The sequence below is a fragment of the Macrotis lagotis genome, chromosome 6, assembly GCF_037893015.1.
Source record: "Macrotis lagotis isolate mMagLag1 chromosome 6, bilby.v1.9.chrom.fasta, whole genome shotgun sequence".
Taxonomy (NCBI): domain Eukaryota; kingdom Metazoa; phylum Chordata; class Mammalia; order Peramelemorphia; family Peramelidae; genus Macrotis; species Macrotis lagotis.
In genome coordinates, this window is record NC_133663.1 from 214267259 (window position 1) to 214281472 (window position 14214).

General features: G+C 33.1%; 1 protein-coding gene across 3 annotated transcripts in view; it reads left to right on the top strand.

The window, feature by feature from the left end:
* The window catches only part of GBE1 (1,4-alpha-glucan branching enzyme 1), a 222051-nt gene that overhangs the window by 106420 nt on the left and 101417 nt on the right, over positions 1–14214 (top strand). For all 3 annotated transcript variants that reach the window (XM_074192294.1, XM_074192297.1, XM_074192295.1), the window contains exons 8-9: positions 11130–11245; positions 11790–11917. In XM_074192294.1, the coding sequence (XP_074048395.1) occupies positions 11130–11245; positions 11790–11917 (244 nt within the window). The remainder of the gene's footprint in view (positions 1–11129; positions 11246–11789; positions 11918–14214) is intronic.

Below are 14214 nucleotides of genomic sequence, written 5' to 3' on the forward strand. Positions count from 1 at the left end.
TGTACTGCCGCTTTTTCTGACCCTGGTGTAGCAGACCCTTCCTGTATATCTTCCAAGTTGTCTTGGACTGGAAAATTGTTTCACTCAGTCTTGTGGTTCTGCCACTCTAGAATTGGTTTAGAGTCACTATTTAAAGATATTTGGAGTGGTCTGTGGGGTGAGCTCCAGGGAGTTCCTCCATCTTTCCTCTGCCCCTCTGGGTGAAAGCATTTAAATTTTTTTTTCATATGTATCAGATTTGCTTTAATTTGATTAATGCTAGGTAATTAAAACTATCTTTTTACTCATTATAATTAAATGTTATATTTTAATTCAGTCATTCAATCAAAAAGGAAAGTGTTTCTCAAATTCCTTCATTGCAAAGATTGGAGCTATGCCTATGCAACAATGCAAGTCAGATTTAGTTTATGTGTTAATTTAGCTTACCCTTTATTTTCCCCTATCTTTTTATATAGGACCATAACTCTTAAAACTGGTCTTCCTCTTTTTTTTAATAACTACCTTATACCTTCCATAGAGCAGCTCATTGAAAACCTTTCACCTCAGGTTTCCCATGTCATACCATCTCCCATCTCATTAAGGAGAAAACTTCATCTTAAAGGAAAAAAAGACCACTGACTTCTCCTCTATTCTTTATCTCTAAATCCCTTGATACCATCACTGAACTATTTAGTTCTCCTATATTCCAGTCTTTATTAAAGTGAAGGTTTTTCTCTTAGCCAAGGACAACCCCTCTACTTGTGTTTTTAATCTCAGTTCCTCTCATTTTCTTTTGTATATGGATCCCACAATCATCCCCTTTATTTGTTTAATTTCTTCTGTTCTACTAACTGCCTGTTTGCTGCCTTCAAATAAGTCTGCCATCATTTAAACAAAATTACAAAATCCTTACTTGTACCTATGAAATTTTTATCCTGTATATCTCTTTCCATTTTCAAATAGGCTTCTAAACAGTGTTTGAACTTTAACTCATGCTTTCTAGATCTCTGAGTACCACATCAATGTACATGACCAAGAACCCAGTGGTTTCATCAAATTTGGAAAGCCATGGTGACTCATAAAACAAAAGTTTTCTATTAGGTTTATTTTTTCTTGAGCCATGCCTAACCCCACACACACACACACACACACACACACACACACACACACATATTATTATACTTGTGGCTGAGTGTTTAGTTTTGGAATGAGGATTATTTCTTGAATTGCCTAGAATTAGTAAATTTTTTGCTAAACGGAGATACTTATAAAATGGGATCATCAAGTAGGTTCCTTGTCCAACCCTCTATCAGTCATAGTTTCATCCTTTGCATCATTTTGCTTATTTGAATTTCTTGCCTTACTTTCTTTAAACTGTTTTTTTCATGAATTGTTTTTCTTTAATGAGGCAGTGCTTCTCATAATCTTTCATCATCCTCTGTTAGACTTGAAACACATATTGCCTTTGGTGGCTACATTATACCATCTCTACCAACTAGCACCTTAAGCTTGGATGAAAGCTTATCTTTTTTTTTTTAATCCTCGGCAACCCTTGGGGGTGGGTGTTATTGTTTTTTCCATTTTACAGATGATGAAAGGCAATCAAAAATTGATAACTTGCCCAAGGTCACACAACTAGAAGTGTCTTAGGTAGGATTTGAACTTGCATCAGTATTTGAAATTGGTTGTTTTTGACTTCAGGTCCAACACCATCTGCTGCACAACCTAGCTGCTTCTATTTCTCTTCTTTAGCAAGTAAAGTCTCTACTTCTATCTACTTTAGCAAGTAAAGTCAAATGTATCTTACTTAGATACTTTGTGTGTATTGGATTTTTTTTTTTACCTTCAATGAATGAATGAGTGACTGGATTAATGCCATCTATAGAGGGGAAATATTTATTAAGTTCTTACAAGTGCCCAGCACTGAGCCTTTTGAGTCTGGGAATGGAGATAATTCCTATCTTCAAGTAGCAAGTATCCAATATGAAAGATAATATATGTTGGGGAATAGTAGCCAAAGAGAAATATTTTCCTGTGAAAAAAATCACAGAAATTATTCGGGAAGCCATAACAAAGTAGTCTGATAATTCCCTTTTCCATAGCAACTTCAACATTGATTTGATTATGATTCTACATTTGTAAGAGGAATGGGACAGGGAAGGCAAATATATTTCTTTTTGTGATGTTACTTGATATATATGTTTTCCATTGTTCTTTGATTCTTTTCTAAAGACATATTTTATACATTTAAATACACTCTCACACACACAAACACTTTTTAGTATGCATACATATACATGCATACATGTTATATGCATTGCTCCCTTATTGCCACCTATATATTAAAGGCACCAATAAATGCACCAGAAATTATGTATTTAACTTAATGAGTCCCTTATACAATTTCTCTGTCTCATAATTTTGTGCTTAAGTCAATATCCTTGACAACAATACTTTAATTTGTGGTCTTTCTTCTAAGTACTTATCATGAATGTTAAAATACAGAATGACCAAATGTCCCATGTAATAATACTAGTTTTTATACTTTAGAGACATTATAATATCTACTCTGACAACTGTTTTATTTGTCTCTCTAAGGAGAATCTGACAGCTTTCCTTCAGTTAACCAAACCTTCTTTTTGTCATTATAGTAAAAAGGTTAAGATTTACATGATTCATTTTCTTTTGTAGTTTGATCACTTATTGACATTTGGACAAATCTTTTACATTTAGAATATTAGTAGCTAAGGAAAAAGTTTTAGATGATTTAAAAATTGTGGTGATTTCACTTTCTCCACCTTTTCCCACTATTCTGCTAGCATGACTATTGAAACAGAATTATCTGAGAGTTACTTTGTTTTGTGCTTTCTTTTACCATGACCAAAGAATTTATCATGAAATAGCATGTTGAGTCTGAATGAAATCAGATTGTCTTTTGAAAATATGGTACCTGTCTTTTTTGTTTGGTAGAACCTGTGAACTAAAACATTGCGAGAATAGACTTTCTTTCAATAATTTATTTATTTTATTTTAAAATTATGGAATAAAGCAACCATTTTCACACCAAAGATTAATAAAAATGTTGATTTTACATGAACCCTCTACTGTGCACAACTTGCTATTTGTTTGAAATTTATAATAAAGTTATCATGTACCTCTTTTTCTTTATTTTTCCTCTTTTTTTCTTCCCTGCAAATCTCTTCCCCTCCATAGAGATGGCTATCATTAATCACAAATATATATGTTTAAAAATCATTCTCTACATATTTATGTTTATCTGTTCTTTCTCTGAATGCAGATAGAGTCTTCATATATTTTTCATAGATGATTTGGGCAATTAAAATAAGGTTTACTCTACTGCTGGCAGGATGTGGCCAGCTCTGCCAGGTAAAAATTCCCAGAGAATAATCATTGACCTTTCTCCAGATCACATAAAAGATTTTTAAATTGTTTGGGAACTTGTAAAATGATAGAAGTATCATAAATGAATCCCAGTAAGATCTTGAAAGTCAAATTAATTCCTAAATTAACAACAAAGTTTTTATGTACTACCTTCCCGAGAAGTTGTTTACAGTAGGAAGGAGTCTGTTTCTCTAACATGGGGAGAGCATAACTGTTTAAAATTACCCTTATCACAAATAACAAAGTTTACCAAGGCTTTATCTAATATATTTTTTGTCTTTACCTCTATTACTAGAAATAATTCTGCATTAATTCATACATGAACTCATCCTTATATATTGCAGGTTTATATTTATAATTCTATTTCCCTTTAGTCATAACCAAAATAACTTTAAATGAATTTCCTTTCGAAACTTAAAAGTTTATAATCCTTAAATTTTTTAACTCATTCATTCTTTTTGTTCTCAACAGTATAATTCCAGTTATTTAGCATTCTGAGTTAAAGTCTTTCCAAGTATTTAATATTTTGGGGGTTCGTTTTCCCAGCCAGTTCATTGAATTTTACTCCAATTGTCATGTTTGAACACAACTTAATTTACTTCAAATCACAATTCCACGATCCCATAAGGAGTCCATAACAACTTTTTGCTTATGTTCTCCATTTTATTTTTTCTTTAAATTAACTATTAAATCAAATTGCAGAATTTTTATAGGTACAAAAAATTCTTTTTTTTATTAAAAGCAAATATTTACTTTTCATTCTTTTTCTTTCTTTTTTTACTCCAACACCTTGTTATTTTAATACCATGATAAGAAGAAGAATAACTACAAGAAGAATGACAATATAATAACCAATCTCTTAAGTTGCATTCCATTTGTTGAATTGCTTTGATAGGGAGATTTTTCTTCTTTGATAAATTCTCTTTCCCAATAAAATCAGTCCAAGTCAATAAACAAAAGAGTCAAAACAAAAAGTCAAAAACAGAACCTGGCTTTATATTGCTTAAAGGTTTGCCAAAGACTCTGTGGGCATTAATCCATTTTATCCACATAACACCTGTAGAGTTATAGATATTATCCCTATTTTATACATGAGGAAACTGAGTTTTAGAAACGTTAAGTGACTTATCAATGCATACAAAAATTCTTAAAAAAAAATCTTTTTAGTTTTCCTTTTCCTTCCTTCTGTTCCCCTTTTTCTCCGCCTCCCTGTCTCTGCCCCCCCCCCTTTTCCCCTGAAAGGTGGTAAGGTGTTTTTTATGTTAACTGATTTAACTTGAAGCCAAGTCTGATGAGAGGAAAATTCAGGTGTTTCTCATCTCCCTTCATCCCCTCTATTACCATAGGTCTTTTATACCTCTTAAGGTAATGAGATTTACCCAATTCAGTCCCCTCCCTCCTGCTGTCTCCTTCCTGCCCCCCTTTTTAAGGAGGAATTTTTTTCAGTCATTCTATCTGAGTCATAGAAAATCACCAGTATACATCACTTCAGGCTAAGTATATTCTCTCTGATAGAGTTATAAGTCTTAAAGAGTTATGAGAATCTTTCCCCCCTGCTGGGATATAGCCAGTTTCATCTTACTAGGTAGCAGTTTTTTTAAGTGCCCCCCCCCCCCCGTTTTTAACCTTTTCATGTGTCTCTAGAACCTCTTATTTGATGTCTGAATTTTTAGCTCTAGTTTTTTCATCAGGAATTGTTAGTAATCTTTCATTTCATTAAATGCCCATCTTTTCCCCTGAAAGAGAAGGTTCAGCTTTGCTGGATAGTGGACTCTTGACTGCATTTCAAACTCCCTTGCTCTTCGAAATATCTTATTCCAGGTTCTTCAGTTCCTTAAGGTTGATGCAGTCAGCTTCTGGGTTATCCTTATTGTGGCTCCTTGGTAAATTGTTTCTGGCTTCTTTCAGGATTTTCTCTTTTATCTGATAGAATTTGTACAAAACATTCCTTGGTGTTTTAATTTTAGGATCTCTTTCCAGAGGGGAGCAATGTATTCTTTCAGCAACTACTTTGCCCTCTGGTTCCATGTTATCAGGGCAATTTTCCATCACTAAAACCTGCAATATTAAGTCCAGGCTTTTTTTCTTTTCAATGTTTTCAGGAAGACCAGTAATTCTCAGGTTGGCCCTCCAATCTATTCTTGAGGTCAATGTTTTTTTTTTAGTTTTGTTTAACAGGCACTTGCTTTCTCATGAAGTCATTAGTTTCCACAGACTCCATTCTTTTTTGTAGAGAAGAATTTTCTTCATTTACCTTTTGCAATTCCTTTTCCAATTGGTCAATTATATTTTTGAAAGAGCTTTCCATTTGATCAGTTGAGGTTTTGAGAGAATTATTATTATTTTTTTTTACATTTGAATGTGAATGGGATGCACTCTCCCTTAAAACAGAAATGAATAGCAAAGTGGATTAAAAGCAAGAATCCTTCCATATTCTGGTTACAAGAAACTCATTTGAAGCAGAGAGATACATATAGATTAAAGGTAAATGGTTAGAGTAAAATATAGTTTGCTTCAGCTGAAGTGAAAAAAGCAGGGGTAGCAATCCTTATCTCAGATCTTGGGTTACAACTGAGAATCAACTACTCAGCAAAACTGAACAACCTCTTTCAGGGGAAAATGAAACAGGGGACTTTCAAACATTCCTATTGAAGCAACCAGAGCTGAACAGAATGTTTGATCTCCACATACTGGTGAGCCATAGAGGGGGTGGAAGAGAAGGATTAACTATTAAGATCTTAATGATATTGAACTGTTTGTATTCCTGCATGGGAAGAAGATAATGAAAACTCATACGAACTTTCTCATTAATAAATGCTGTTAGTAGGAGCATATATAGACAGGATATAGGAAGGAGTGGAATATAATGATATAATATAGTACAAAGATGGAGTCAATGCATTATAAAGGAAAGTACTGGGAAGAAGGGAAAGGAGATGAAGAAGATAAGAAATTTCATATAGAGTAATAAAGCTTTCAATGGAGTGGATAGGGGGAAGGCAAGGGGGGATGAGTGAGTCTTCATTCTCATCAGAAATGGCTCAGAAAGGAAATAACATACACACTTAATAGGGTGGGGAAATCTATAGAAAAATGAGAAGAAAGGGATGGGACAAGGGCCAATGGGGGATGGCAAGGGGTAATATGTGATACAAGAGTGGGAATATAGTAGGAGAGGGTACTCAGGTGCAACACACTTTTGGACAGGGACAAAATGAAAGGAGAGAGATAATACAATAAATGAGAATGGGGAGGAATAGAGTGGAGGTACATCTAGTAATAGCAAATGGAGAAAATGAAGCAACTTCTCTGGTGGACTTATGACAAAGAAAGCAGCTGACCCCTGAGACAGCCATTAGAATCTGAACACTGAGTGAAGTACATTTTTTTTTCTATTCTTGAGTTTTCTCATCTTCTTGTGGGGGGGGGGTTATGTTTACTCTTATAACATTCAATTTTGATCAGTGTATTGCATGGAAACAATGTAAAAATTAACAGACTGCCTACTCTGGAGGGGGGGAATTGTAAAATTCAAAACCTTACAAAAGATGATACTTAGGTACTACTATTGTATATAATTGCTACTAGAATAACTTTAGACCTCATTAAATACTTGAGAATCCACCTCCCAAGACTAGCGCAGAAACTATTTGAATACAATTATAAAGCACTCCTCACCCAAATAAAGTGAGCTCTCAATAATTGGAAAAATGTCAAATACTCATGATTAGCTCAAGCTAATAAAATATAAATGACAATTATACCCTAAATTACTTATTCAGTGCCATACCAAGCAAACTATCAACTAACTACTTTACCAAGCTAGAACATATAGTAACATAATTCATCTGGAGCAACGAAAGGCTAAGAATAGCAAGTGAACTGCTGACAAAAAATATAAAGGAAGGTGGCCTAGCTCTACCAGATCTAAAACTATACTGTAGGGATGCAGCTAGGTGGCACAGTGGATAGAGCATCAGCCTGGAGTCAGGAGGACCTGAGCTCCAATCTGGCCTCAAACACTTAATAATTGCCTAGTTGTGTGATCTTGGGCAAATCACTTTTAACCCAATTGCCATAAATAATTAAAACAAAACTATATAAAGCAGCAGTCATCTTAGTCTAATGGATCAGTAGATTAGGATAGGTTCAAAAGAAACTGTAGTAAATGACTACTGCAATTTACTATTTGACAAACCCAAAGACAACCTCTGGGATAAGAACTCACTGACTGAAATTGTTGGGAAAACTGGAATATAGTATGATAAACTACTGATAAATCCACATCTCATGCCTTATACTTAAATAAGGCCAAAATGGATACAGGATTTAGACATAAAGAGCAATTTCATAGATATTAATAGAACAAAAAATTATCTATCTGATCTGTGAAAAAGGGATATATTTATGACAAACAAGAATTAGCATACATTATAAACTGCAAAATGAATGATTTTTATTATATTAAATTAAGAAGTTTTTGCACTAATAAATTAATCCTGCCAAAATTAGAAGGAAAACAGGAAGCTGGGAAATAACCTTCGCAACCAGGAGTTCTGATAGAGGACTCATTTCTAAAATATATAGAGAATTTCATTAACTTTATGATCCCAATTGATAAATGGTCAAAGGACAAAGAACAGACAGTTTTCAGATGAAGAAATTAAAGCTATATATATAATCATATGAAAAAGTGCTCCAAATCACTATTGATTAGAGAAATGCAAGTAAAAAAATGAAGTATCATTTCACACCTATTAGATTAGCCCAGATGAGAAAAAGGGAAGATGATCAATGTAGGAGAGGTTGTGGGAGGATTGGGACATTGATGCATTGCTGGTGGAGTTGTGAAGAAAGCCAGCCTTTCTGGAGAGCAATATGGAACTATGCCCAAAAAGCAGTAAAACTGTTTGTTCATTCTCTTTGACCTAGCAGTTCCAATTCTAGGTCTATATCCTGAAGAATTTTTTTTTTAAATGGGACAAATCCTACATGTTCCAAAATATTCATAGCAGCTCTTTTTGTAGTGGCAAAGAATTGGAAATTGAGGTGATGCTCATCAATTGGGGAATGGCTAACCAAGTTATGGTTCATGAATATTATGGAATATTGTTGTTCTGTAAGGAGTCATGAAGGGTTGGACTGTAGAGAAGAATGGAATAACTTATGGGATCTGATGCTGAGCAAAGGGAGTAGAACCAAGAGAACAGTATACACATCAACAACATTATGAGATGAACAACCTGGATAGAAGCAACTTCTTTTGGCAGTTCAGAGAGTTAAGAGCTAGGACAACTGCACTTAACTGATTATAGACTATATTATCCCCAACTAGAGGAAGAAAAACAAAATAAAAAAAAACACACAGAATAAAAACAACCCTTCAGTATCTGATGAACACTTAAAAAAATTATCTCTTATGAATCTTTCTCCTAATTCTGATTCTTCATGCCAAAAATTAATAATTTGTAAACATGTTTAACAAAATATATATGTAAAATGCTAACCTGACTGTTCTTTGCTGAGGGGGGTGGGGTGGGAAAGGAGGTTGGAGTGAAATTTTGTCACTTTGAAATGTTAATGTTACATATAGATGAAAATAGAAATTTTAAAATAGCAACATGAATTAAAGGCTAATCCAAATTGTAGTATATGGGATAATTCTCTATATCCCAAACTTTCTTTAAACTAGATGTAGAATTTTTAAAATCTCCTGTGATTGATTTAAACTGAAAACATCTAAGCTACAATTTTTCCAAAAATGTAATTACTGTTTTTAATGCCAAGGTTTCTAAAAATGGATTCTCAGTGTAGAACAAACAAATCAAGTTTTATTACCAATTTCAAAACATAATAAAGATACCCTCCAGGGACAGCTAGGTGGTAAAGTGGATAGAGCACTGGCCCTGGAGTTAGGAGGATCTGAGTTCAAATCCAGCTTCTGATGCTTAAGAATTACCTAGATCTGTGACCTTGGGCAAGTCACTTAACTTCATTGCCTTACCCCCATCCCCCAAAAATAAAGATACCCTATGATCCAGAGTATATTTCTGTCTTCACTTTATTGTTTACCTTTTGGCATTTCTCACCTTCCTTGAGATAGTCAGTTTACATGATTTCTGATAGATTTTCACAAACAGTAGAAATGCATGCATTGGTTGAAAAACTTTTAGTACTCTTTAGTACTCATTCATGATGATGAATCCATGGCAAAGTGCAAAGGGAGCTTCCACTGGAGTTTTAGGACCTGGATTGGGCAAGTCACTTTCCCTGCCTGACTTAAGTTTTCTCATTTGTAAAATGAAGGCATTAGACTAGAAAAAACCTCTAAGTTCCTTTCACGATTTAAATGTTATAAATTTATGGTATTCATTCCTGAATAAAACGACTGATGAATTACTTTTTTTAAAATAGAGTGAACTATAATAGCAAAGTAAAATATTTATCTTATCAGTTTTTGCTATAATGATCCAGAAAGGTAGTACACACTTAAAAATGACTTCTTAAATTTCCTCCTTTTTCACTTTTAATAAGTTTTCAGATTCCAAAACAACTTACGTTAGATACTAAATTAAGATCCTCCCCTTCCCCCATTAAAAAAGTTCATATTTACATGTTCTAAATTGACTATGATAAGTGAATATCAACTCACATCAGATTACATGTTAATATGTAAACAGTTTTAAAGATACATATATTTCAACTCAGTGAAGATTTGTATGCTTTATTATAGCTTTGTTATTAAGCTAAATAAGGTATTAAAGCCTTAAAACCTCAATAAGAGACATATGTAATAATATGTAACATAATATATTATATATCATATATAATAATATATAAGAGAGAAATCAACCATAACTGTATAACTAAATAAAATGCTAATTCATAGTACCCTCCTTTCAGATGTTTGAATGTAGTATTTCTAATTGAATTGTACTGTTCTTTGTTCCCTTTTGGTATTTAAAAAAAAAGATGTAAAAACTATTTAATTTTCAGAACTTTTTTCTTTACTAAACACAGATTTCTTGATAATTAGATTTGTACATCATTTTAATTTCCCTTACAGTTTTAGCTAGTTAATAGAATTTTATTGTGTAGTTGATTTTAAGTATTTTAATATTTTTCTTTTTGAAATCTGAAATTTTATGATTTTTTTGTAACATGACTATTATCTATTCGAGATTTTTTTATATTAAGGCAAAGTAGTATTATTATTAGTACAATCTCAGAAAATTGTGATGACTATTACATCAAAAAAACTGATTGTGAATGAACAAAAATGTATACCACCAGAATCTTTTTTGAATAATTTTTTCCCATTTTTATCGTGTCCTACAAATTGAGCTCAAATTTTCCAAGTTTTCTTTTTCTTAAAAAATAAACTGTGGGGGCAACTTGGTGACACAGTGAATAGAGCACTGGTCTTGGAGTCAAGAGGACCTGAATTTGAACATGACCTCAGACACTTAATAACTACCTAGCAGTGTGACCTTGGGCAAGTCACCGAACTCCATTGCCTTGCAAAAACCTAAAAAGTAAAAAACAAAAACAAACCTGGGCAATATGATTGACCAAATTTAACTATTTTTTTCTCCAGATATTTGTTTGTAGATTGATGAAAACTTGAAATCTTGTTTTTAAAAATCCTTTTCAAAACATTTATTCTTAAAAGCCACAAAATTGTTTTGTTTTGATTGAAATTGTTTTACTTTAATTGAAGTAACCAATTTTTCTTATTAATATTTCAGCTGGGAAGTTTTAAGATTCCTTCTTTCTAACATGAGATGGTGGCTAGAAGAATATGGCTTTGATGGATTCCGTTTTGATGGTGTAACATCTATGCTTTATCATCACCATGGAATGGGTAGGTAAATAAATCTCATCTATAATCCTATAACTTTAATCATTTAAAAAAACTTTGTTTTTTAAATAACATTAATCCCAGAAATGTAATTTATGATCTGAGTTTTTTTTTAATTGTCATTGCTCATTGAAACTATTTCAAAATATAAATTAACTGGAAAAATTCCCCTTTTTAAGTCATAATAGCAGTTAAAATAAAACACAGGTGCAAAATTATGAAAATATTTTTCTAACATTCAATGCCAAATATAAAGATGTTCCAATGTTTATTAAACATCAGTAAAAGGAACTATTATAACTGCTTGGTATCAGCTCACAGTTATATTGATTGATTTCCTATATTATTGTTCTGATCAACTCTCTGAACTAGAGCTTTTTAAAAACAAATATATTTAGTGTTTTTAGTAGGATAGCAGTATCATTTTTACATGCTACACTATTGATGGGGGTTGTCAATTAAATGATTTTAAAGATAGTTTAATCTTGATTTAAAAAGCCATCAAATTTTGACATACCAGTCTCTTAAATTGTTTTTCTTTTGCTAGGTCAAGTCTTTTCAGGTGATTACAGTGAATATTTTGGACTTCAAGTAGATGAAGATTCCCTGGTTTATCTTATGTTGGCAAACCACTTGCTTCACACAGTATATCCAGATTGTATAACAATAGCTGAGGTAAAACAAAATAGTTTTTGCTCTCCTTATCAAAGTTAGTATAAGTAATTTGGGTGTTACTTTTTTTTTTTTTAAGGTTTTTGCAAGGCAAATGGGGTTAAGTGGCTTGCCCAAGGCCACACAGCTAGGTAATTATTAAGTGTCTGAGACCAGATTTGAACCCAGGTACTCCTTATTCCAAGACTGGTGCTTTATCCACTACGCCACCTAGCCACCGCAACCTGCCACCTAGCTGCCCCTGGGTGTTACTTTTTAAATTATTGAATATTAGAATAGTATTAGTTTATCAAAATATATATTAATGAAATTAGGCTTTCCCATTATTATATATTGCTGGACTGATATATGGTTTCTGTAGGATTAGAATGGAAACTGGGTCTGTGATTTCTTTGGTTCTGGGTACTCCCAAATGTAGAAAAATCCTCTACTGATGCAGTTTGACATCTTCTTTACAACTAATATTTTTAGAAAATGCATACAGTTTTGAGAAGTTAAATTGCATGTGTTAGTGACTTTGAAACTTAGACCATAGCAATAAATTTATTCCACGTGTACTCTTTTATGGCATATCAGTACTGTATTGATTCAAATTCATTACTCTTCTTGACCATGTCAAACTCAATAAAAACTTCAGTGGCTTTCTGTTACTTCTATAAACAAATATTAAGTCCTGTGTTTGGCATATAATGCCTTCCCAATTTAATTTTTCCTATATAACTTCTCATTTCTCTCTTTTCTACAAGTGATCTAATTACTCTTTCACATACCTCACATTCCGTAAGGAGGGAGTAATAATACTCCTTGTACTGACTGTCCTCTATATGTGAAATTTGCTTCTCACTTCAGCCTCTTAATTTTTTTTATCATGACTGTTCAAGCATCACATTCTGCATGAAGCCTTTCCTAACCAACTTAGGGGCGATTCCTTTTTTCAATAATATTATCTTGTTTCTCTTTTTATACACACACACACACACACACACACACACACACACATATTCTTTCTCCTGCACAGGGACTGATTGTATTTTTCTCAGGGTCAGGGAATTTTCTCTACTGTATTCAGTACATAACATAGTTCCTGACATATCAGTACACAATAAATGTTTATTCATGGATTCACAGAATCATAAAGTTTGAAAACTGGAAGGGATCTTTGTAGACGTCTAAACCAGCCCAAAGAGTAAAGCAACAATGCTAATCTCAAATAGAAAGGGTTCATTAATCTGTTTAATAATATTATATTATCTTTATTTTTAGGGTTTTTTTTTTTTTTGCAAGGCAAATGGGGCTAAGTGGCTTGCCCAAGGCCATATAGCTAGGTAATTTTTAAGTATTTGAGGTCAGATTTGAACTCAGGTACTCCTGACTCCAGGGCTGGTGCTCTATCCACTGCATGACCTAGCAGCCCCAATAATATTAATTTTGTTAAATATTTCCAAATTACATTTTTATTTGCTTCAGAAACATTTGTGTATATTGTGAACTAGTAATTACACTAATATTAGCATTCATATATCCTTTACTATGTGCCAGGCACTGTACTAAGTGCTTTCTTATCTCATATGATCATTACAACATTCCTGGGAAACAGGTGTTATTACGGTATTTTCTCCATTTTTCAGATGAAGAAACTGAGACAGACAAGATTAAGGGATTAAGTGATTGCCCAAGGTTATACAACTAATAAGTACCTGAGTTCAGCTTTGTGAATTCCTTCATAACAGACAACTGCTAGTGAGGATATGAACTCAGGTCTTCCTGACTCTAGACCCAAACTCCCATAACTGTGTTCCTTAGCCTAGTATTTGATCTGAGAAGTGTTCATTCAAACTTTTTGAAGATCTCCAAGAAGGGGGACAACTTACCACCTCTCATTATACATTTGAACATTCCTAATGGTTAGAAAATTTTTCTAGATATTTATTAGCCTAAGTTTGCTTGTACAGGTTCCACCCTTGGTCCTGAGTCTTTATACTGGGGTCAAGAACAATTTCATCCCACTTCTACAGGATAGCTCTCCACATGCTCAAACACAGCTGTCAAATTTCCTCTAGCTTCAGTTTTCCAAGCTAGCTTTCCCAGTTCCTTTTGCTGACTCTCATATGACATGGATTCTAGACTTTATTAGTACCTAGTCTTTTTTTTTCATTATTTCAGCAGTATTAACAGACTCTGAAGGAGAAATTTCCTCTACTTGTTTTGTTGTTGTTTAATTGTTTTTTCTTTAATTTATTTACACATTACTAAAATATTCTTGTTTGAGTAAACATAATACCTCCTCCCTCACAAAATTA